At 34.6% G+C, this 27,025-nt stretch overlaps 1 protein-coding gene and 1 long non-coding RNA gene across 9 annotated transcripts in view; one reads left to right on the forward strand and one right to left on the reverse strand.

Moving 5' to 3' along the window:
- The window catches only part of kek5 (kekkon 5), a 231,193-nt gene extending 207,626 nt beyond the window's left edge, over positions 1-23,567 (forward strand). For 6 of the 8 annotated variants that reach the window (XM_070109465.1, XM_070109466.1, XM_070109464.1 and 3 more), the window contains 2 exons: positions 10,299-12,595; positions 18,921-23,567. In XM_070109465.1, the coding sequence (XP_069965566.1) occupies positions 10,906-12,595; positions 18,921-20,185 (2,955 nt within the window). In that variant the 5' untranslated portion in view covers positions 10,299-10,905 and the 3' untranslated portion in view covers positions 20,186-23,567. The remainder of the gene's footprint in view (positions 1-10,298; positions 12,596-18,920) is intronic. The other 2 variants (XR_011396343.1, XR_011396344.1) reach the window with 2 other exon arrangements.
- Positions 1-27,025, reverse strand: part of LOC118683464 (uncharacterized) — a 120,796-nt gene that overhangs the window by 41,085 nt on the left and 52,686 nt on the right. The window lies entirely within an intron of this gene.

Here is a 27,025-nt window from a genome sequence, read left to right on the forward strand (position 1 = left end):
TTCCTTCACAGTTGCATTTTTGATGGCTAAAATTGTATAAATAAGTTCTTTAACTCGATTGTGATAGGTCAGTTTGTATGACAACTAAATGCTATAGTGGTCCGATATCGGCGTTTCTGCTAAATGAGAAGCTTCTTGGGGAGAAAAGGATGTGTATGAAGTTTCAGATCGATATCTCAAAAACTGTGGGACTTGTTCGCGTAGATACAAACATACGGATCTGTGATGTTTCCTTCTGGTTGTTACAAACTTCGTCGCAAACTTATTATACCATATTCAAGGTATAAAAATAAAATTGTTTTTTGCTGTTGGTTTCTGAGGCTAAGTATATCGTAAAATTAGAGGATTACTACTTCCAGTCTCATTTCTCTCTTTCTAAATCTCTCTCTCTCTTGGTTTAAACGCATTTGGTTTTTCGGTTTCCGTTGCAAACTTTATTGGCTCACCCTAATGCATATACTTAACTCAACGTGCTACGCTGTGGATGCCAGCTGCCACGTTGAGGGCGGCACCTCTAACCAACTCTATTGAAGGCGTTGCCTTTGCCATTGCGGTTCATTCCGCTCTACTAGTACATATATTCGTATTTGTGGTGTTGGTGCCTGCTGATTGGAAAATTCGATGCCAACTGAGCGCTGCATAATGCAATAAGCATTTACAATTGTCAACTTGCATTGTGCCAAACTGTTTCATGGCGTTGTGTGTCGTCGTCGTCGTTGTGCCACAGCGTTGTGGTTACTTGTTGGCATTGCCAGCGGTGACTGGTGACTACATTCACGCCGCCACAATGCGAGCGCTCAAGTAGGCAAGCAGGCATTCGGTTTCAAGCTGTCGATAATACGGTAAAGCACACTCGAATGGCAGGCGTATCGAAGTCATTGAGATTTAATAATAACTGCTGCGTATTGAATGCAGCAATTGGTGTCCTTGTTCTAGTGTTTTAAGTTTGCATTGTATTCAATTCGAATTTTCATCTCGAATTTCCCGTTATCAGCTTTTGTATTGGTAGCTTTTATTTTGTTTTCTAGTTTTGTTTAATGCAATTTCATTGTGCTTTATTGCATAATGCGCTCAATTCCTAAAAGAAGCTGCGTTTTATTTTTATTTTTTTTTTAATATTTGGAGGAAATTTCAGCCCTAAGTGCTTAATCCTTATTCGAGTGGCTTAAATACTCATAGATTTGTGTATTTCTATAAATTGTTGTAAAGGTACTGTAAGCAGTAAAATGATTGTTCTATCATTTAGTCTACCTCCATACACAAGTCGTTTAAAACTTATTAATCTACCTACACTTTCTAGTCGTAGGGAAATGCTTGGCATAATATTCTTAGTGAAACTTTTGAATGGAACTGTTTGCAGTTCTTTTCTCCTGTCTGAAATTAAATTTAATATCCCGGTTCGCCTTTCGAGGCAGTTTAGACCTTTACTGCTAAAATCCTGTAGATCAAATTTTGAACTAAACGAGCCATTCCGCCGTATATGTCATGATTTTAATTCTCATTCCAGCACATTTGACTTATCTGACTCACTTTTCAAAATTAAAAAGACTTTATTGTTTTCTCTTAATAAATGAAAATGTAACAATTTATTATATTGTAACTTTAGATCTTAGCTGTTGAAATTTTTGTTTCTGTAGCTGAGCAGTTTTAGATCTCAACACTTAAAAAACTCTCTTGCCTTTTCTGACTCGGCTAATTCCGCACGTATGCGGATTGCGCCCCTCGCGTCGGTTGGGCGGGAGGAGGGTAATCGTTGGGTTTATTATTATTATCATGAGTGGGTACATAAGAATTAAAACTTCACATAAAAAAAACGTTTTATAAAAATTATTTGGTTGTCTTATAGGTTGAAATTAAGACACACCGAATCGATATAATTTATTATATTAGGGCTATCAGTTAGCTCCTAAAAAACTAAGTCAGCAGTTTTTCTCTAGACATATTCCAGCATATATAGACAATTTTTTAATTGACTTAATTAAGACCATCCGAGTTTTTCCAGCATTAAAAATAAAAAATTACTATCAACAATGGAAGCAGAACAGATATGGATAGAAAACAGGAAAATACAGTTACATAGCGTACTATAATACACCTCACCGGTCCATTATTCATAGCAACTGTTATTCATAGCATAAAAGTGTATAAAATAATAAGCTCAATTTTGATCGGTCAGTATGTATGGCAGCCGTATGATATAGCGGTCCGATCTCAACAAATTTTGCGGATATTGTTGCGCTACCTTGAACAATAATCCATGTCAAAATTCGTGAAGATTTTTTATTAAACAAAACATTGTCCATATGTAGAACTTTATTGTGATTGTTCACTTTATATATCAGCTATTTGCTAAAGTGCTTCGATTTAAACAATTTGTTCGCAGTTTATAGTACTGGCTTCAATAATAATTTATGCTAAATTTCGTGAAGATATCTCCTCCAATAAAAAAGTTTTCCATACATAGGCATGAAATTGATTGTTCAGTTTTTATGGCAGCTATATGCTATAACGGTCCGCTATCGGCCGTTCTGACAATAAGCAGTTTCTTTAGGAGAAAAAAATGTTTGCAAAATTTCATATCAATATCCCAAAGACTGAGAGACTAGTTCGCGTAAATATAGACAGACAGACGAATATGGCTAAACGTACGCTGATCGTTTAGGTATATACATATACACTTTATAAGGAATTCGCCATTTACTTCTGAGTGTTACAAACTTCATGGCAAACTTAATAAAGCCTACTCAGCGTACAAATATTAATCCGAAACACTATCAAAGATGTAAAAGGTCGCAAACAACTAATTTTCCCCTAATGTTTACGCTTTACTAATTAATCGTTTGTAAATCCCCCTTTTCTTCGCGGAATGCCGTAAAGTAAGTGTAATTGATTACATATTTTTCTCCTACACTTGCATATGCTTTATAAATCGCTTTTTTCTTGCCGCATTTTCATTTCCTTCACCCATTCCCTCTTTATTATTTCGCAGTCAGTCCATTCCCCTTTTACTTCGTTTTACATTCTTTTGTTTATTTACCTTTCATTTGCAGACGCGTTAATAAACTTTAAGCACACTTGAATTTATTTGCATTTTTGTGCTGCGCTTTTATTGCTTTTAATTTGCTTTTTTTTAATTTTTTCCTTTCTGCAGCTTGTAGCGCTTGCAACATCTAAGCCCGTCACCATTCCAACTACGCGTGCAAGCATGGTAATTTGCTACAAATATATGAGCGCTTTATGTATTTTAATTGTGGTGGCAAGTGAAGCCATATACATGCTCGTAGAGTAGGCAACACTTAGATAAGAATATAAGTATATGCATAAAAAATGTTTTTGTATTAATTGTTGTGGCAAGTACTCATAAATGCTGTGTTAGGTTGCTGCTAGGTGCCTCTGACTTCAAAACTTAAATTCACAGTACAATAATATACATATGTACATACCTATATAGTCAGTTAAATCTGTACCACAACCTAGAAATAAGAATTTTTATACTCAATTCATAGATATTACTTTTTTACTAGGGTTACCACCAGAATTTTATTTTCGAATTTATCGAAGAAGCTCTGAAACTTAGCGAAGCAACTGTTACATATGGAAAATTTTCTACTTTTCAATAATAAATTTGATAACCAGTTTTTTCATCTATCTGATTTGGTAGATTGTATTTGTTGTTTCAGTACTATTTCTTGTAGTTCTGAAGAAATGTATTCAATTTCCTTTTATTGCATTTAAAATAATTCATAAGAACATATAACTTTTGGGTCAGTATGACCTATTTACAAATAGAGGTAAATTTTGTCATAAGTCCAAGTCATTTGAGCGAAGTACGAGTATATATAATACTATATGTATTTTCTTTCTGTCATATATCCACCATCCAGTTTGATCTTAAGGGCATGTATATTCATATGACAAAATTTTTGCTTAAATGTAGTTTGCAAGAAAAAGGGATCGGTATTGATTCGGAGTCATAAGCATGAAAGTATATTTTAAATTTTTTACAGAAATATTTAGCTGGGAAGGTCTCAGATGAACGCTTTGCCGCTGAACTAACCCTTTACCTCAAAGTAGTTAAATATTATTTTCGATCAACATTTGTGACCTTTTTCAACATTTTCAATGCCTATTCAATAAAACAGAATATATTCAGTAAAATATTTTATGAATACAGTTATAGACTAAATCAATTAAAGACAGTTTTTTAAGCTAGTATAAGCATAAGTCTCTTTGCAAAACTATCCTTTTACTCTAATGGCTTAAGTCCTCTTTCCTAAAATGAACTTAAAAAAATTTAAAAGACTCGCAGCAAAGCTTTCTAAAGAACATAAGTTACACTAAAATATACCTATAGCTACCTTATTTTAAATTTTATAATTATATATATAATTTCATTTAAAGTTAAAGATCCTACAAATTATTAAGATAGTACGTATATATATTTTTTTTCTTGTTTTTAATTTATAGGCACTTTAACATGTATGCACCAACCTCTCAGAATTACTATACCGTTCATATCTACATATTTTGCGGTTCTATGCTCTCATATGTTCCCTAACCACATTTAATGAATTTCAATGCATTTCCTGCTCATTTCAAGCTGTCTTTCCCCATGCCCTACAACCGTCCCGCGAGACATTTTATTATTTCACAAGTTATAATAGCTTTTAATGACATTTGCTAGCTGTCATTATGCTTGACTATTATTGTTTAGCTCTGGTGTGCTTTGGCTTCTAAACCTTGGCACTGCACATGGACAGGCGGGTTGGTGATGCCAAAGGGAAATAATGTCATACTAGGTATGACAGTTCATCAAGTGCATTTGAAGTGTGACTCAAAGCAGGCCCTTTTAGATTTAAATACAATTTATTTATCTCATCATTTTTATTACCACCTATTATATTTTGTTTAATTGTTGTGAGCTTAGAACTATGCGCACTACCGTACAATTATTTTCGCTAAAATATATGCGAATCCTTCTATTTCTTTTTTTTATTTCTGCTTTAGTCCTTGCTGCCGGAACTGACTATTTTAACCCCGGAAGTTTCAAAACTCCACATTCATGCTTAAATCACTCTCTCTTGCACTCTCTTACTCTATCTCACTCTTCTACTCCACGATTAAACAACAATAAAAACTGCAACTCTATTATTTGCTTTCTACAAATACTATTGTAAAATATAAAAAACCTTTATAAAACATTAAAGCGTGATATTCATAAAACCGTTATTCAAATGCGTTCAAGAGTTGCCTGCGGCTGTCACCGTTGTTGCCCCCGCAATTATGCTGCAATGCCACTACTATAGTGTGCGTTGACAATTAGAGGCGAAAAAAGTGTCTTATTTCAATTATTTTGCAATTCTGTGCATACTCCTTACCACCCGCTCTGCCTTGCTATCACCACAAACAATTTCCACTAATTTTATTGTTTCACATTTCTCATTCTGTATTCTCTTGTATTTTATATTTTCCAGTTAATTCTTTACAATTTTTGTTGCCTTGTAGTTGTCTCACAGTAAAGGCGAATTTTCCAGCAATTGCCGCGCCCTCACCCCGTGCCCCGCTCACTTAGCCAGTTAACGCATTCATCACATTTCATTTTTGCACTATTTCATACATACATATTTACATTTATTTGCATCTTGTGTCTTTCTTCGCTCATCAGCATTGTTGCAGTCATCAGTCCACTGTCTCTTCAATTGTCTTGAACTCAAATCCATACACACATACAAATATACGTGTGGATTGCTGCCAGTTTTCATTGTGGCGCTAATGAATAGCCGCAGAGCAATTTGCAATGAAAATGATTCTTGTCTTCGCTCTCTTCTCTCACTTTTTTTCGCTTGCATTGAAAAGTATTTATTCAAGGCCAGCATTCTTTGCAACAACTCTGCGCCAACTTGCGTTCAGCGACTACTTTACTGCTTAAAGGCGCATTAATCATTACCTTTGAAACATAAGCAGCTGTGATTTTGCGCATGAATTTCCATAGTGACAATGAAAAAGTTTAACAATTGAGTGAGAGAGAAGAATGCGCGGTGTTGGTTTAAGGCAGCAATTTAAATCGCATTCTGAAACTTAGTTCTGAAAAATTTGTGTTAGAAATAGTTTTTTTAACTTTGGCAATTAAAGAAAAGTCTTCTAGCGAAATAAAGAAAAGTTGAGAAAATAATAAAAAATACTTGCAGTTCAGAAAAGATGGATTCTGGGCAGGTAACTTACATTTATTTGAATTGCTCTATTTTTATGATAGTCAAATAATATTCAAATTATGCTCAAAGTCATTATTCAAGGTTATACTTAATATTCAGAAGTGTAGCGGTTCAGGATTCATAATAAATTTTTTCACAAAATAAAGTATTGAATATCTAGGAATATATTGAGATGATGCTTGGGGTTAGCCAGTTTAGAAGTATAACATGTGGAATGTACAGACTTTACTATAATTGATAATTACTTTCTGTCAAGTCCACATAATACTTTAAAATATTTGTCGAAAAATTAAGCCTCACCATCCATTGTATATATGTACATATGTACTATATATAATATTATTTCACTGAAAATCACTCAGAATAAATGTTTGATAGGCTTTATAGCCCTCTTTGTTATTTATGAATGGAAAATATTTGTATCCGGCAACGGTTTTATAGTATTAGAAGATAGTAGAATACTATTAAGGAATAATAGAGAGCCTCAGAGCTTTTTAGGCATCTAAAACATATAATATATTATATTTCAATTATTTCTTATGGTCGATATAAATATTCTGCCGCTAGGCTTTTATCAAAAGTACGTCTAACTATTAAGTATATTACTGAAACTTTCTCTATATTTTCGAACCGTAAATATTCGCTTCAGTAGAGGTGCCATCGATGTCTACAGAAAAATTGGATTGAAATTTTCTTAGTATTGTCCAGTGTTTCTTACGAGATATGGCAATTTGCTCAGTTTGAAAATTCTCACTATATTTTGAAACATATTTGTAAGTACGTTGAGAATTGATAGCCAAAGGAAGAATGAAATAAATTGACTTGACTTGTGTCTAAGCACGCGTTGTAGTTATTAAGAGATTTCGATAATTGAGAAATTTTTATTACATAAGTTGGTTCAGTAGTTGGTACCAATTTTAATGAACATTTAATTAAATAACTAACTAACTAACTGTACTTAAAGTAAAAATACCCAAATACTCGTGGCAAACTAATGTTACCTGTTCAAGGTATAATAATACGATACATCAGATTCCTTGCATTTAAGCTAAACTTTTTGATATTACGACCATCTAAGATATTCTCAGAGCATTCCCGCATAACGAAATGTTGCCCTGGTCAGTCATGCTTACTGTTTGTTTTCAAGTATACCACACAACTGCGATCTAGTTAGTATCGCGTTAAAAACTGCAATTTACAGTTTACAAAGTTAACACGACACTAATAGCAATAAAAAATAGCATAAAACACAAGGTGAAACTTACTGGTATAAAACTTGCAAATCCTAGCCTTCCTCTGACTATTAAACGAGAACTAAGCAGCAAAGAGAAAATCACTTAAAGTACCTTAAGTCAGCGAAATGCCTTAAGACGTAATGACGGTAATGAAAATGTGCAACAGTTACGAGATGATTTCGTGCGCTGCGAAGAGCGTCGCAAGGGGAATGCTTGTTCTTAGTAGCTCATCACACTAGCTTTTGTATGCTTTTATGTATTTCTTAGTTTACCATCTGCTCTGCCGGTATTAATATAGTTCCTTGTTTTGTGTCTGTTTGTTTAATTTTTTTGTTAGTACATGCTACGTGCAACATTGTTGCGCAACATTTTTATACACAAGCGCACGTTCGACAACAATACAGCTGTTGCTTGTCAGTCTAATACGTTGAGAGCAAAATAAATGTAGTGCTGTTAGTGGAAATCGTGTTGTTATTTTTTGCTGAATTTATTTACATTTTTGCATATAACGGTATGTATGTATGTATATATGGTATATATGGTACATATGTATATATTTTATGTTTGCCTTTCTTACACTGAAATTGAGCTGTTAGCGCTCGCATTGCCTTTAATTTTCGTTTTTTGCTCTGCGTCCGGCATTTTTCGCCCTCTACCGCACTACTGCTGCCGCTGCTCTGCTAACTATGTATGTATATATGTATAGCCAAAGTGCACAATAATTTGCCACTAATCCAGGCCATTTGTCAAAGTTTTTCTTAGCTCATTTCTCAAAATAAATGGAAAAATTAGTTTCACTACTGCGAGGCAAGCAAAAAGTGGGAGGCAGCAGCAGTAAAAAGAAGCATCAAGTAATTAGCACGACAGCAAGAAAATGAAATAGTACAAAAAAAGCCACAAAAAAACCAACTGCAGGCAGCATAAAAACTACCAAACAAAACCCATCCGCTTGACTGCGTCTTGCAACAATGTTGACTTAATATCAGCAATCAGTTGCGGCAGTCGAACAATGCTGGGCAGTGAAAGTTTTGGAATGATTTCGAAATAACACGGTGTAAAATGCTAATAAATCAAAATGTTGTTTCTATTGTAGTTTTTGCTAGTTTAAATTACATTTATTCCTATGCAGTGGTAAATGTTTGAAAGTGGCGAGAAAATGTACTCAAAATGCAAATACCAAAAACCACAAGAAATTTATAAACTCCAAAATGTCTTTTTTGCAACGTGAACTCATTAATCAGAACGCTGTATGTGTTCGATATGCATCTAACTATATTAAAAGTTAGTTTTGATTTGCTTACTAACTTGGTGAATAGCGAATCGACAACACAACTGGTATAAGTCAAATATATTAACGCAGTTAAGCAAGGAAAAGCAAGCAGTTAGACCATTTCTTTAAGGTATATACTTAATTTTTTGAAATCAAGCTCTACTTGGCTCAAGTAAAGGTGAAAAGAAATGCATCAAATATCCGAATCTAAGCATAAAATAAAATATTTTTTTGTTTTTATGAGTTTAGATCAGTAGCCATTTAAAATTGTTTCTAATTTTCCTTACATATTTATCAAAATTTAAGTTTGAATGCCATATCTAGGCTCTCTAAGTTTTTTTGAGCATTTCTTTGCATTTTTGTCTAAATGCATATTTCGGCTTATTCACAACAACGAACCATCGAGCATCCGACTTGGAACTAGACCATGCATTGCTATAAAAGCCCTAAAGTTAATACAGTTGCTGCTAATACTGCCGGTTATCGTCAGCATATTAAACCATTACATAAAAATTTTAGGACTTATTGGGAAAATATTAATAAAATAAAGGTGGTTGGATTGATTTGTAAAAAAAAAAAAAAAAACGGGCCTACTGAGAAAAAATATGATGAAAGTTGATAAATATTTCCGTTTGTAATTAAATATACTACAAATAACTGATAACTTCAAGATATATAGTGTCAAAAAAACAAACACAAATACAAAATCATATTAGTATAAATTATATGTTTTCGTATAAACTATATATGTTTTTTTTTTGTTCATGCCGAGCTTGCTGCCATTAAGGTAGCGGTATATTTACTGCTCCGAAGTCTTCAGAGAAGTGACTACCCACTCTGATAGCAGGGCGGCGATACTATTACTCATTATCAAGAGCTTCGAGTTACTTTGTGATAAGACTAATAAAGATGCCAGGCCAACTGTAAAGCTGATGAGCTGGCAAGAATGAGTGCCCTAGCCCCACTATAAGTCGAATAGTAACGGGTAGGTACTCCCCTCTCCTCGTGTGCTCTACTACTGGATAGCTGGGCCTCGCGGGAACTTGACCAGCGCTCAATTACTATCGGTTCATGCGGTGTCGTAAAATCGTTTTGGCCCCAGATCGATCGTAAGAGATCCAGTGAGCTCTTTGCTCTCAGTATGGCTAGCCTCTCCCTAATTGTTGGATATTGTCCCGCGTTTGCGAGATTAAAGCTTAGACACAGCAAAGCTCACACATTCAGATACCCCATCGAACTGGTGAGAATAGAAATTAAACGCCTATTCTTTGAAGAAATTGTTCAGATGAGATCACTATATTATATAGCTGACCTACAAATTGAACGATCGGAATCAAGTTCTTTGTATTTGGTATTTGAGTATTATACCTTCGGTGCAACCAACGTTTTTTCTTGTTTTGTTCGGCGATTACCATATAAAGAGCCAGATACTGATTATATTTGTATATAATTATATTTTAACTAAAAAGTAGTCCATTACATACGATAAAATATATATGATCTATATTTTTATATATTTTTTATTTCTCTACTATTTGTTTAATTTTTTAATTACAATTTTCCTCTTTTCCACAATTTCAGACAACCGTCAGTGTTATGCTAATTACAAAGTGACACAACACTGTTGCTAAATTACACTGGTATTATAGCAAAATAAGAACCAACACAAAGCGGTAAATAACCGTTAACTCCCAAAGGCGACAAAATAATCAAAAAGCAAACCAACAAATAACGGACGCACAAACAAACTGCCAACGTAAAGGATTTACTGCAAGGACGTTAATTAATCAGAAGCTTGTGCAGAAAACGAACTTGCCACAGCAACACTACTACATACATACATATACACGCACACTCGACAAACAAAGCAATCAGCAACACGCCCAAAACAACCGCCGACCCTGCAACGCCGAAAGCTTAGCTTGATATCAGAGATTGGCTAGAGCAAGCTGACAGAAACCAAAAGGCAACGGATAGCTAACGGTCAGGCATTGCCACATTGCGGCGCAACAGCATAGAGTTAATAATACGCCTGTGGCGGACACCAGCACTGTAAGCGCAGCAGGCAATTATCGATAATAGCAGACAGTTGAGAAGCTGTAGCAACCGGAAAGGCAGAGTTGCACGCGCCACAAAGGTAAACGCGTGCAACACGAAGCAGCAGTACACGCACACACACACACACGACATGTTAAGCCACATTGATAAGAGTGTGGCAAGTTGTTGTAGCAGTAGCAACAACAGCAATATGCGTAATCAACAGCGCCATTCAGCGAGTTGCGCAGGCAGCAGTAGCAACAACAATACAACAATAAAACACATTAACTCTGCGCCACAACAACGTCATAATAGCGCACGTTCTACCATGTCGCTCGTGCTACTCACACAAACGCTATTCTTGCTGTTGCTGCTCGTAAGCATAGCGCCCACGGATGGCAACCCCGATTGGATGCAACATTGCAGCATGTGCCATTGCAACTGGAATTCGGGTAAGAAGACAGCCGATTGCAAGGCGCGCTCGCTCACCACCATACCCGACGATCTGAGCAATGAAATGCAGGTTGTGGACTTCTCGAATAATCTGATACCCGAGTTGAGGCGTGAAGAGTTCGCCGATGCGAATTTACAGAATCTACATAAGATCTTCCTGCGTAATTGCACGATACAAGAGGTGAACCGTGATGCGCTCAAAGGTCTACCCATACTCATCGAGCTGGATATGTCGCATAATTTCATACGCGAGCTGCACGTTGGCACATTCAGTGGCCTTGAGAAGTTGCGCACGCTCGTTATGAATCACAATGAAATCGAGGTGCTGGAAAATTATCTCTTTGTCGACTTACCATTTCTATCGCGTGTCGAATTCAAAAATAATCGATTGAAGCAAGTCGAAGTGCATGCCTTCGGTCAGCAGCCGATGTTGTCGGCCATATACCTGGAAGCTAATGCATTGTATGTGCTACGCAAAGAGACATTCACACGCATACCGAAATTGACGCATCTCTCATTGGCGCAGAATCCCTGGAACTGCACATGCGAACTGCAAGCCTTACGTGATTTCGCGCTCGCCAATCGTCTGTACACACCGCCCACAGACTGCGCACAACCGCCAGCGTTGCGTGGCAGGCTTTGGACCGATGTACCATCGGAGAATTTCGCCTGTCAGCCACACATACTCGGCTCGGTGCGCTCGTTTGTCGAAGTGCAATCGGATAATATAACACTGCCGTGTCGTGTCGAAGGTACGCCGCGCCCAAATATCACCTGGATCTACAATCGACGTGCCATCAATCCGAATGATCAACGTTTTCGTGTGCTCAACTCGCTTGAACAACAGCCGGTCATCAGCTCCGATCCGCTCGAGTCGGTCACCTCTGAATTGCGCATATTCAATGTGCGCGCCAGCGATAAGGGCGTCTACACTTGCATAGCGGAGAATCGTGGTGGCAAAGCAGAGGCTGAATTTCAATTGATCGTCGATGGTGACTTCTTTGGCGCGCTCGAAGGTATTGGCGTCGGCATGGGCGCTTCCACCACAGACACACAATCGAATTTCCTACTTGTCATCTGTTTGATTGTCATTACCGTGCTGTTGATAGTCATGTGCGTACTGCTCATTGCCTGTTGGTATTGTCGACGTGCACGCTCTTATCAAAAGGATGCGACCATGATGAGTGAGAATGGTTTGATATCAACGAAAATGGACAAGACCAATAGTTCGATGTTGGAGGGTTCGGTAATAATGGAAATGCAGAAGAGTCTGCTCACCGAGGTGAATCCGGTTGAGAAACCGCCGCGTCGCACCGAACTGGAGAATGTCGATGGCAGCGATGAGGGGCATGAAATCAAGAAGACACTACTGGATGAATCACAATTCGGTGAGTAAATATTTGTGTGCCTTAAATATACATAATTTTGGATATATGCAAGCCAATTACAAGTTCACCTAATGAAATTACAATACCTACAAAAGTAATTTAAATGCGTCAATTGCACGTTGACATGCTTGGCAAACAGTTATCCTACTTTTGTGTGTGTCTCGTGCATCTTCATAGCTCGTATTCACTCACAGTAATAAGCACTTGCCAGGCTTTTGATTGTTGACACATGCTACTTGTAATCGCATCTTAAAGGTCCCTAACTGAAATGCTTGACGTTTCTATCATCAACATGCAGTGCTTAATAAAGCCACTTATCTCTGCATTGCCTAACTAAGCTGATGAGGCGTGTAGTGGAGTGCTGAGTATTCGGATGAGTCAATCTTATAAATTGATTGCATAAATGTCGTCATAAAGTGTAGAGCGACTGATAGAGTGAGACATTAGATTTGTGTTCAAACTTATGTCTCTTGTAAGGTTAGGTATATCCAAAATAAGTAGAAAAAATTACTTATTTCTCTTTTTGTTTCAAGAAATGTCGAGCAAATCTAAAAAATATTAAAGAAATATGTATAATTGAAGGTAGAAATATTTTAAAAAACTGTTTATTGGTTTAGTAAAAAGTTTAAAAGCTTCTATTTAGTGCTCTTTACTCAATCTATTACTTTGTGCTGCATTCGCCTCACTCTTGAAAATTCGCCCCATTTTTGTGCTTAATTATAGATTAAAGCATGGTCTTACGAAAGTCCAAAATTTTTCACACGATTTTAGTGTGATATTACGTATATATATACATATATATATCTTCATATATATATATATACTTCAGAACGCATTCTTCATATATATATATATATATATATATATATGTATATATTTATTTATTAACAGTAAATTTTATATATATTTACAATAAATTTTTAGAATAAAGAGTCATAAGTTCCATTAATAATTTTCCCTATAATTTTTAAGAGAGCGAGAAGTAGTAAAAACAAATTTTCTTTCTCTTTATTTAAAATCAGTTAAAATTTAATTTCTAGTTTAAAATGCCTAGAGACCAAACATAAATAATTTAAGCTCATAATACATAATGATGAATGAAGTATGAAAATTTATTTCTTTATTATATAATTTGTATTTGATAATTGTTCGAGAGTTTTTGAAGAATTGGTACATTGAAGAACATATTTTTTTAATTTGTTCACCGAAAATACTCCAATATTCGAACTGGGGTTGCCATTTTGCTTAAAAGGTTAACTTATGAGAGTATTCTAGTTTAGAATTTTGAAAAATAGAAACAATTTTTTTTATTCTTCCATAGTTTGAATATTCAAAAATATCTACTTAAAATGGTTTTCAACAAATCAAATTATTTTCAAAGTCGGTTCGGTTCGGTTTAGACTTAATATAAAACTTTAAACTACTTCTTTCGGTGCGTTCGGTAAAATATTTTAAGTCCTAAGCAGTCGATTTACTTGAAATTTTGCATGGGGTTTCTTTCAACATGGCTCTATCGTATGGAGCAAGAAAAAAATTAAATTCTGATTAAAATTGAAAAAGTTAAAAAATCTGTGATAAAAGTTTTTTGGAAAATTTAACAAGAAAACACGTTAACTTCGGCTGCACTGTAGTCATCATACCTTTTACAGGTTCGTGAACATACCTTATTAAAAAGAAAAAAAGTTTTTTATACAAAGGCGTGATTTTGATCGTTCAGTTTGTATTACAGCTATATGCTTTAGCAGTCCGATCCGACATACAGACATGGCTAAATCAATTCAGCTCGTCATGCTGATCATTTATATGCATATATATTTTATAGGGTCTTTCACATTTCGCAGAACAATTAATTAAAATAAGCACCCAAATCTACTGAAAAAGACTACTAAAAAAATTTCCGTAGAATTAATCTAGGTTTAATTGCATCCCGAACATTTTTCCTGAAATTTTGCTCGAACAGACCGTAATCATAAGCACTAAATAGTAAATCGTTAAAATTGATTATATAAAGGTTATGCCTTTAAGCACCACCTACTGAGCAGCTTTCAGCAGACTATTGTCATTACCGGTATCTGCTTTCTAAATACATACAATGTGTGTCAACATTATCGACTGCTTATCTGTGTTATTAGCATTGCTGTCATGTATTATCGCCTGAATTACGTAGATGTTCGTAACTTTGCACCATTGAACTGTGCGCCTAATTAAAATTAAGTCCAATCAATGTCCTGCGAAATTTCAACTGTAAATTTCAATGGAACTTTAGTTGGCATATTTGTAATGGCAAACCTACATATATACATACAGACCCATATGTATGTACATATACACATATGTAGATATATTTATTTACCACATACATACAATATATCGTATATACTCGTTTGTGTGCTAACTAAACTTGAGATACTAATAATATAACAGCACTTAGTTACTAACCTTTGCCGTGCCACTCAAAATGTACATGCATATGCATGCGTATGTGTGTATTTGCTGGTGTTTGCTTGCAATCAGTTGCAATTTGCAACATGCAATTATCAGTTGTCTCCCTTTGACTTCTTGATATGACTGTTCAACTGCCCATTGTGGCATGCAACAAACGCAATCACACATAGAGTTATGCAACTTGACTTCTAGGCATCTCATGTAACACAGTGTATGCCCATAATGGAGAGAAATATTAATACTTTGTTGAATATATTTTGAATATCTTTTCTTTGCGATTCTTGTTTGGATATTTGGTATGCGGTAAGACTACTCATTTATGGCTGTTGCTCCACCTAATTATAAAATATTGCGAAATATGGTATTAAGTTATGCACATACCTACATGCATGCATACATATATACAAATATGCATAGATAAATACGTAGATATTTGCGTGGTAAACATATTTGCATTCTATCTAACTGTTATTATAGCAAGAAGTCTATTGTGTTTTTGGTAATTATTATTTGTTTCAGACCAAGGCTCTAATACAACTAATTAGAAATTATTCGTTTTTGCATCTACGAGATGAGAATACGATGATAATAAGTGGGTGGTAATTTCGTATGAATATATAGGTATATATATTTATATGTATGTATGTATGTTTGCTTTGTATGTATGCATGTATGATAACAGGCTTTAGTTGTTGAAATAGTTGATGTTATAGCCAATTTGTTCTATAAGATATATATCTGCTATATAAGCTACATAAGCTACATATCTACATAAGGGTACCCGTTATTTTCCAAGTTATTTTTTTGCTTTTGCAAATACCCACTGAAGTTTTAGTTTTTGCCTAAAAAAAATCATCCAACATAAACAAGCTGTTCATTTTGAATTTAAACCGTGCCTAAATCAGATTAATTTTGCCCTGTATATAACATGGGATTTTTTGACATTTTGCTTTAAGCAAGTAAACCTACAACTTTAAAAGAAAGAAATTGTAATACAAAATTTAACGTTCTACAAAAAAGGGCTTTGTAATTTTTCACATAAAACCATTCCTTGAAAAGTTATGCGCAGTTAAAGTTATTCATCTAATGCTTTAAGCATTTACTGAAGTGCCTTATATATTCTGTTGCTCATACGACATGTTGTACCGTCTGCCATAAAACAAAAGCAACTGGGAAAATAACGGATACCCAAATGTACTTATGCCTTTGTCTATTTGCTGGACACCTGCAGCAATTTCGTGTTGGCATAGCAATTATTTTATCAGGTATTCATGACATGATAGAGGTTAGAGTTATCAAATTTTGTACCGTATTATGTGTATATGTATATAACAATACATTTGAACAAGTATATTTTTGGGCAAAATAGCTGTGCGCATAATATATTTGGAAACAAAATTTTCAGCTTGAATTTCGTTCATAGAAAGTAGCTGAGGAAATATAAAATCGAACGCGGTTCCCAGAGCGTACAGCTCCGTCAAAGGATTGAAACAATGGGTTATAGAGGAACACCTGAAGTCTTGGTACACTACCAATACAGGGTCGTCCTCATAATTACTTTGGAGTAGTACAGATAGTGGAGGAAAGGGCAAAAAGCTTATTATTGAGATCTCCGTTGATTTCGAATATATTCGCCAATTTTTGACCTAACCGTCTAACCAACCATAAAAATGGAAACTCGGTGCTGACAAATTGACTTGAATTCAAGATTTACTGGGCATACCAACTCGTAGTGCATCTTTGAAAGTTGTGTTAATTCGTACGTAATTTCGTTTTTGTTTTCTGATTTTGCATTATTTTAAAAATCCTCTGATGATTTGATTTGTTTAGAGGTTAACAATGTTTTGCATTCAGGTGATACTTAAATGAGGTATGGCAATTAAAGAGAGTTTGAAGTTCTTATGATTTCGTAAAAGTTAATCAATGGTAAGGAAAGAACTCATTGGCTCAGCCATGCTTCGTTAACCACGATAACAAAGGTAAAGTTGTTCATTTAATATTATTAAGGATCTTAACATTCCTTACGGATCAACTGAATATATTTTGCTTGTTGACCTTGATCGACCTGGGCCTATATAGATAGATGGTAAAGAACAAAAGTTTTTAGTTAGACATCGTTTCTATACGTTTCTCACCTGTTGATAGTACCAGAATCTACCCCAGAAGAAATACAATTCATACGTCATGCAATGGAAAATCGGGTCTTCTAGCTTGTATTAACTCAAACTGATAATATTTTTTAAGAATTAATAATAATTAGCTTTAGGATTAAAGAAAAGTTCTTACAGCATATTTGATAGAGATTCGTCTTTTTGAAGACTTTCAGCAATGCATGATTCAATATGGTACTCAGAAATACCATTAAAATAGATAAGTTATAAGTTATAACTTTACGAGAGCTCGTTATATGGACGAGAAATATAGCACACTTTGGTTAACTGCAGTTTTCATCTTGATATATGTATGGTGCCGTTCAGATTAGTATAATAATTAAAAAAAAAATTGTACTTCAGATTTTTCAAACTTCAAACTTCAATTCAAAGTGATTCGAGAATATCTCATATAAATATCAGCTGTCTTTGAGTCACAAAGCGTTGGAAAGTAGTCAATCGAACAAACTATATGAGATGCTAAACAAACAGGCAGCACTCGTGGTGCAATCCTGCGCTAGCATGCCGTCTGACGAATATGCAATTGTGCTGCGATTCTTTCTTGGTAGAGAAATTCGTTTTTCCAAGTCAAAATAAGTTTTCGTTACCACGTATTTTTTTCTATAAACTATTATAATAAAAGTCTCAAGTTTTTAAAATTAAAGAATAAAAGTATTTTGCTTTGTCATTTGAGCTATTCACAATAGTAAAACTGAGCTAAAGTATGCAAAATAAAACTTTACGGCATTAAAGATAGTTGTTACACCACTTCAATGAGGTATTCGCATACTATTATATTTTTCGAATTTTTATTGGCTAACCTGAATTTGAGCCCTTTACTCAATTACGATTCGTCTTTTCTTCTTCTTGGTCTCGGTGTTACTCAACTAAGTTTTTTTTATAATACTTAGGCTTTTCAATTTTATATGCTTACCAAAAATTCCGAATCTTTTAATTTAAAAATTAAAATTTTAAATGTTGCATTTATATGAATATTGGCACAATTGCTTACGCAATCAGTGCATAACTGGAATTTCTTAACTCAAATAACATTTTTCAATTCACAGTCTATACAAAGCTCAATATAGGACTACAGCAAAGCTAAAATGTTGTAACAAATTGACGCTTCATTTTTATACGGCCTGTCAGTTGGTATTTTGGACAACTGACATATCCGCGCTGTAGCTGCAAGCAACCACATACCCGTATATACCATACATATGTAGTTACATATATAATAGGGAATTCGGTTTCGAAAAATCAGCGTTGTTGGCGGTGGCGCGGAACTAAAAGATTAATTGCTTTTGCTGCGCAAGCGGTTGGCTTCGCCGCGCGCCAAATAAACCGTTTATGCTGAAAATTTTTCAATTCTCTACATCAGTTAGGAATTTGCTAGTACATAGAGTTTTTCTAGTGCAATTTTTATTATTTTTTATTTTAATTGAGAACAAAGCTGGGCGCGTTTGGCGCGCCGAAAAGTTTTACGCTGCAATCAATGCAGTCTAATTGTTTTAAAACTTTATTTTTTCTTTTTTTGATAACATTGTTGGTTTTTATTGGTGGCACTAACAGTAGCATGCAATAAAAGAATTTTCACAAACAAAGCGCACAAAAATCTCGCAAACAATTGCACATATTTTTCAATTAGTCAGTTTATTAGTGTGTATCATTTATTGCGCTTAACTTATATTTGTACTCACACGCTCCATTTTTCTGCCCGCTTTTTCTAGGCAATCACCCGCGCGACGATGAAACCCACTCAGTCGCTCTATCGGATGCCACCGCACCACGCGTACGCCACACTTACATCGACGACACCTACGGCACCAGCCTGCCGCCCGATCTGCTCGCCTTCCCGGCACGCGTACCGCCCACCTCACCCTCCATGCAATCGTCACACAGCAATATACCCGAACAAATCATCTACGGCATACGCTCACCACCGCTCACCAGTCCTGTGTACGCGCACATGACACCGCATGGCATCTACGGCACCACAACCATTGCCGCCGCCACACCGAACGGTTTCATGACACTACAACATCCAAAATCGCGCAACTTGGCGCTCATCGCAGCGGCTAACAATCGTCAACAGCTGCAACAGCAACATGTACACGCCCACCTGCCGCCACAGCATGGCGCACACCAACAACAATCACCGTTCTTGCCAGCGCCCGTTATGTACTCACCCACCACAGCGGTGGTGATGAAGCAAGGCTACATGACGATACCGCGCAAACCGCGCGTACCCAGCTGGGCGCCCTCCACATCCACCACAAATGCCACACAATTAAGCGAATTCCAATCGCCGACATCGCCAAATCCCAGCGAAACTGGCACCGCCACCACAGCCGAACTGCAAGCGGAGCCCGTGTACGACAATCTCGGACTGCGCACAACAGCCGCTGGCAATTCGACGTTAAACTTGCACAAAGCACATTCGGAGGCGAGTAGCGGCGCTACTTCGTCGACGCGTTACACAATGCGCGACCGGCCGTTACCGGCAACGCCGAGCCTTACATCGGTGGCGTCATCGAGCGCATCGGCAGCCATGCAACAGCCGCAGCTACAGCATACACAGCAAGCGCAGCAGCAGCAGCAGCTACAGCAGCTACAACAACACACGCCAACAAAGCAAAACAAAAGTGTCGCGAGCACATCAGCGGCCGCTGTGACTGCTGCGAAAATCTACGAACCCATACAGGAGCTGATGCATAATCATCATATGACAACGACCTCCGATACGGAGCCACTTTATGGCACCGCGCGACATCACAACGGTCTCACCATTGTGCCGAGTATCAGCGGCAGCAGCGCATTGAACACTTCCACCAGCACCAACGCGTCGACGAGTGAGCCAACGAAAGTGACGAAAATACCGCCACGCCCACCACCAAAACCGAAGAAGAAGATGTCGGTGACGGCAACACGCGGCGGCCAAGGCAGCACCAGCCAACTGTTCGACGACGAGGGTGAGGACGGCACTGAAGTTTAGTTGCACGACAACAATGGCGGCGACAGCAATAGCAACAGCAACCCCAACAGCGACGACGCCACCTAAAAGTTTGCAGAAAAAATGGCAGCTCATAATAATAAACCATATGCAGTGACAGCGTGAAGCGGCAACGTAAATGTATGGTAAATGTGCGAAAGTTTAGTGTATAGGTATGTAAGTAAGTACGTACGTACGTGCTCGTATATGTATAGATAGGTATGCATGCAATAGTTAGTTGGAAAATAATTGGAAATCAACTAAAGAAAGGTACGCGGTTCGCTGGCACCTCCGGATGAGGTGTTGAATTCGGATGGTGGGAGTGTGTTGAGATGTATATGTTAGTGGCATGCCATAATCCCACTTTTAGCCATGTGTTGCAGCCACGGTGATAGTTGCTTGAGAGTGAATATGTGAAGGCAGACTTGTTATGTGCATAACTGTCAAAAAAGCGAACGTGTGGTTGGCATGGAAAAAATTACTATATCCTTCCAATTTAAATCTCATATTATTGTTGCTGTTGTAGCTGCAGAAAATATTCCACAAATAATTTTGGAAAACGCTACGGCGTTAATAGTTCTTGGCCGAAGAAAAATCTGGATACCCTCCGGTTAAGTAGGCCCCATAGCCGTGGAAACGCATAAGCTCAAAGCGCATAAGCTTTAAAGTTCATCTATGGGTATACTGACTACCTTATTGATAGTCCACACTAGAGATTTGATACAATTCATGCTCACTAAAGCCTAAATGAAGACCATAAACAGATGGAGATTATATTTATGATAAGCTTAGACTAAAATATTTGAGTTAACAATTATCAAGCTGAGAACCACATATTAGATTCAGCTTAAGCTATTTCTTGTAATCTTTAACAAAACAAACTCATAACTTTTTGTTTGGAAGGTGCAGTATTCTGATAGAAGGTGTGTTGAAATACACAAAATATTGTGGTGAAAAATTTATGTTAGTCTGAGTTGAAGCTATTAAACTTCTCAACATCTCCAGATAATAAATTCACCGTTTCATTCACTGTGGTGAATTATTTAAAATAGTGTGGTGAAAAAATTAGATTAAAATTACTAGCACCATGCGTTTAGTAAAATATTCCAAATTATGTGGTGAAAAATTCGTAACAGCTTAAGCTTGAGCTATTAAACTTCGCAAGATCTCCATCTCAGATAATAAATTCACCGTTTGGTGTTTGCATTATTATGCTACCACTATGCGTGTGGTGAAATATTCAAAATAATGTAGTGAAAAATATATATTAAAATTCCTTGCCATAAAGAATGCTCTTATTGAATTTTAAACATTTAAATTGAAGCTCCAAAACAACTTTATTTAAGACTTTGGCTATTTTTGGTCAACACCTGCTTATTTGCCTACATATTTTTGAGAGAAATATAATTCTACGGTTCACTTTTTCAACAGCAAAGTAGCTTTAAATTCATTACACACCTCCTATAGCTTAGCTGTCGCTCAAACCGCTCTGTGTTTCGTGAATACCGCCAACACCATTATTTAAACAGCCTTAACGGTAAATACTTGTATAATACTACCCTCACTGCAACACACCACTCGAATTCACCACCTCGCACAAAGAAGTGTGGCTAATCGCGTGACGACTTGTGTGCCAAACGACTGATGTAGAGTTTAGTAAATTACACAGCAAATTACAAATAACAAAACAAAGAACAAAAAACGAAAAACGAAAAAACAGAGAACAACACTTTTAGAAAACATGAAAATGCAATAATGGAAATTCGAGAGGAAGAAGAAGAATGAAGCAAATGCAACTAAAAGGACTTTCATACTTAAAAAGTAGTAGTGCACAATTTCAAAGAACAAATTAGTACAACTTTTTTGCTTCGCCTTTTTTACGTTGTTGTTATTTCTTTTGCTATTTCCAATTTTAACTACAACAAACATTTTTGATTGGGCAACAATGAAATAGAGAAAGAAATGAAGGAAACACTTAAAATGGGCGCACTTTGCACAGTAAGCGAAGGAATAAAGAGCAAAAACGAGCGGAAGCGCAGAAAAAGCTTTGTAGCTGTAAAAACGGTAAGCAGAATATGCTGTCGGCGAAAAATGATATTGCAGCTGAAATTTGGTGCATTGAACTTTGGCTAAGCTTTATAACGCCGATATTTGCCAAACGGAAAGGCGCTTCTAACCACTTTCGCGTATATTTTACCATACTCCAAAAAAAAAAACAACAAAATTTCTACTCTTAAAAAAAGCTGCAATTTTTTTTACATATTTTTTTACTATTTAATTGTAAGTACAGTAGCGATATGTACATTCTTAGCTAGTTATACATTTGTAAAAAGGATAAAAAACAAAAAACATAAAACGAAAAGAAAAAATAAGTGGTAATGAAAACGAGCTAACTAAATTAGTAAAGTTTAACTTTATATTTTAAGCGAAACTTTCAAATTATAGACGAAATGTGTAAAACTGAAGAATAGTATGATATACAATAGTATAGCTATATATATATATATATATATATAGTAGTTGTAAGTGATATACTAAGCAAAAATGTTTTAGTATTAGTACATAGGCATGTATGTAATTGAAGTAATTAAGCAAATACTTGTAATGAATTAGAGTAATGAAAGAGCCGTAAAGCGAGCTCTCGATTGCGTAGTTGGAGGAATTGTACAATATTTAAGCAAAATGATTTTATGCTAACCGATTTCAATATGTAACATATATACATACATATTATGCATTATATATATAAATGTTATATATATTTCTATTATATATTATATGCCGCTAATTGTATGTAATTATTCATGCGTAAATATTACAACAATAAAGCGATGTATAATAAACAGAAAAGCATTTTCAAATATATGCATGATAAAAAAAAAATAATAACATAACTACAGAAAGTTTTTAAAAATGTGAATTAATATTATTTTAAAAATTTTTTTTCCGTCATAATTGAAAAACTCATACATATAGACAGTGCAAAAAAAATGTTTTTTTTTTTTGGGATATCATAATTGAAAAGCATACATATATATACACAGTGAACAAGCGCGAAAATAACTGTAAATAGTTTAGATTGCATGTGTTGGTGCAATTTATAGCTGATAAGTGCATATGCAGCTGTACAACAGGTATTGCTGGTGTTGAATAATGCAAATTATATGTGTAAAATTTTTATTATGTAAAAATAAGGAACAGCAATTACCGGCTACAAAAACAAATAGCACAATCATGCCGAAATCCTGCAGCTAATTTGAATTAAAATTGTAATTTATTAAAAATGTATACAAAAAACAAGCAAGCATACATATAACATAGAGATATAAAAAAATCGGAAAAAAATTAATTGAAATTGTATATAACAAGCACACACATACATACACACATACATACATACAAAAACATATTCATACAGAAAAAGCTTAAATGCAGACTATAAAAAAACAACGGTAAAACAAGTAGCAACCCAACTGGAAATAATCACGGTAGTGTGCTATTATTATTATTATTTTTTTTTTTTAAAAACCGGAAAATTTTTTATAAAATTTTTTTTATTATTTTTTTTTTGTTTATGTTTTTTTTTAGCCAATAATTTTTTTTATTCACAATTTTTATTTGTTTTTCCTATTTAACTTTTTTTTTTTGTTTGAAAAAAAACCGTATAACTAATTACTCACAATTTTTGAATATATAATATATTATATTTAATATTTATTCCTATTCAATTAATTTTTTTTCTTTACAAAAATATCTGAAAAATTAATTACTCACAATTTTTAATTAAATATATTTTATTTTTGTTCTATTTAACTTAAATTTCTTAACTAAAAAAATTTTAATACACAATTAAATTTCTTAAATTAAAAATACTGTTATACAAATTTAAAAAATTATTTGAAAAATTGCGACACAAAAGCGATCTCATTTGAAATTTTAAATCTGGAAATTTTTTGAAAATTTCTAACAATATTAAAAAAATATTTTTTCATAAAATCCCATATAATTTTTGGCTCTGACTCGAAAGCCAATGTATAGAATGCCAGAAAACGGGAGTTTTTTCATAAAGAAAAGGAATTATTGAGAATTCTTTTGCAAAATTATTGGCTGTATAAATTTTTGAACAATTACGTAAACTTCTTTTGCTAATCCTTAAAAAAATTTGCTTAAAATCATGCAAATTCTACCTAACCTAAAGATCCCACGATCATCGCATTCAACTCGAAAACGTAAAAGCAATTGTTGCTTCGGCTTAAACGCGAAAACTTAACTCAATTAAAAAATAGTTTAATAGCAACTGACTGGGTCAACTGATAGGTCGCTAAATTTTTTGGCTCTAGCGTACAATTTCCGGTTGGGTCATTGAATTTTTCTCTTCTTTTTTTTAATTAATTACTATGACTTACCTATAAAACCAATAAATTAGCTACAATGCATTTAATTTGCTTGCGAAAAGTTAAAATCAAAAGAGGTAGTTAACAATTTGCATAAATTGAGAAAATTTGCCTGGCGGCAGTGCTCAGCATGGTAGGTGTGGTTGGCAAAACTTTAAAAAATGTCAAAATTGTTAAAAAGTTGTAGATAAATTTTCTAAAAAGTTGTTTGAATTAACTTATTTTTTAAGTACATATTTTTCTGAACAACCTTATAATTTTTGAAGCTAATATTTTTCCTTTAACATTCTAAATTTCTAAATTTTTGCAGCAAGAAAGCAACATAACTGAAAGATTGTTTGAAATTTTTTCGATTTTCATACACTGTGCAAAAATATCGGCAAAATTTTGTTTTGCAACATTTTTATATGCAACATGTTGCTAGCAACATTTTATAATTATGCCGTTCTTATGCTAGCGCAAATCTAAAATTAAATTATTGCCTACAACAACACTTAGCAACGATGTTGCGCAACATGCCAGAAACATTTGAAAATTATGTCATGTTCATGCTAAAATGTTCAAAACTAAAATTAAGTTATTGCCTACAGCAATTGAGAAATGCAACATTTAGCAGCAATGTGCTTTAAAACCTTAATACCAATCAACATCATATTGTGCAACATGTGTCTGGTGCTGCTTTCTTTACGATTTTTTGGCATTATTAGGGCCAATAGCTGACTAAACGTTTATTATGCTAACAATTTAATAAATATTTTATGTAATCTGCGCGCACTAAAATTAACTTAAATTATTTTTACAAAATTTGTTGCATTTTCGAAAACAATGTACAAATTTTATATACAAAATCAAAACAAATTGTGCCTGTTGTTCTTATGTTCTATTCCAATATTGTCAATGGTGTATGCATTTAGTAAAACAAAAACGCAAATTTTGCGTACTCAAAGAATTTTTGGCAGCATTTGCTAACGCATAGTATTTTATTTCGCAAAAATTTCGCATATTTATGACGCTCACAAAATTAGACAAAATTTAATTATAAAGTTTTCTATTAATAAATTTTTGTATAAATTTATTGTAACTATAATGTAAGCGAGTTTGTATAGGTATATCATATTTTTATAATTTTTAAGTTTATTTGTATAGCATTTTTTTAGGTTAAATAAGGTAATGTTTTGGTACTAAAGCTCTCACTCGTTTGGTTCAGCCATTTCAATTAAGGAAAATACATACATATATATAAATATTAATTTTTTTTTTCAATAATTACAATAATTTGACGTATAATGTATATTTTTTGTAAGCTCATTAGTTTTTTACACGAAGGCAACCGACTCTAGCATTTGTAAGCCAAGCGTTTTAAACGCATAAATTATTCTACTTCGTATTTAATTTGTATTTTTTAGCTACGCACTAAAGTAAGAAATCACTTTTTATTAATTCCTATAAATTAAGCATTGATTTCACCACAATCAATTAAGTGTATGAGTTGTTTTCCGTTACGTAACATGACAATTGCTGCACGCATACAATTCTATCACCATAACAATTATAATTTGTTATTATTTTCATACACACACATACATGCATATGTACATAATTATATACATATTTATAATTTCAAAACAAAAAATACACTTTATCGCATTAAATGAAATTGTGTGTAATTTTTTGTTCTCCTTAAATTAAACCGCACAACACACACACATACAAACAAACAACAATATGATAAGTGTAACAAAAAATACACCCGCGAACTTTATCCACACACGCATACATACATATGTAAATTGAAACATTTATATTTGTAGCTAGCAAATAAGCGGAAATGATCAATGAATCAATAAACCGAAAACAAAACAAAGCGAAATAAACAAACAAATTGTGGTCGAAGTAAATTAGCACCGTTAACGGTCTCATACATCTGTGTCTGCAAATTGTATGTATTAAATTTATAGCTATACAAACACATACACACACACATAAACATATACATATATACAAGAAGTTACATACTTGCATAGTAATAAAATAATATAAATTATATATATAGATATAAATATAGAATTACAATTGCAAATACAATGTATTATTAATATTATGAGTATTAAATATAATTTTTTTTTATAAATAATTAAACAAAAAACATGACTGACTTCTCATTTGGCAAACACGAAGGATAAAAGGTAAGAAAACGTAGCATATGCGCAGGGACCACGGTACAGGGTGCACTGGCGCTTCCTACAGCGGCGGTTTGCCGGATGTAGCAGAGTAATGCAGCAAATCTAGTATATGCGCAGGCGTAACTTAACAGGGCGCACTGGCGGCCACAAAAATATTTCTCCAGCCACCTGGTATAAATGTGACTATTTGAAATGTGGCTTTTTTCTGTGACGCCGCCGCGTGGTTGCTGTGAGTGCGAGTGAGTATTTTTAATGAGCGGCGTGCG

This window comes from Bactrocera oleae, chromosome 5 (assembly GCF_042242935.1).
Source record: "Bactrocera oleae isolate idBacOlea1 chromosome 5, idBacOlea1, whole genome shotgun sequence".
In the NCBI taxonomy this organism is placed as follows: Eukaryota; Metazoa; Arthropoda; class Insecta; order Diptera; family Tephritidae; genus Bactrocera; species Bactrocera oleae.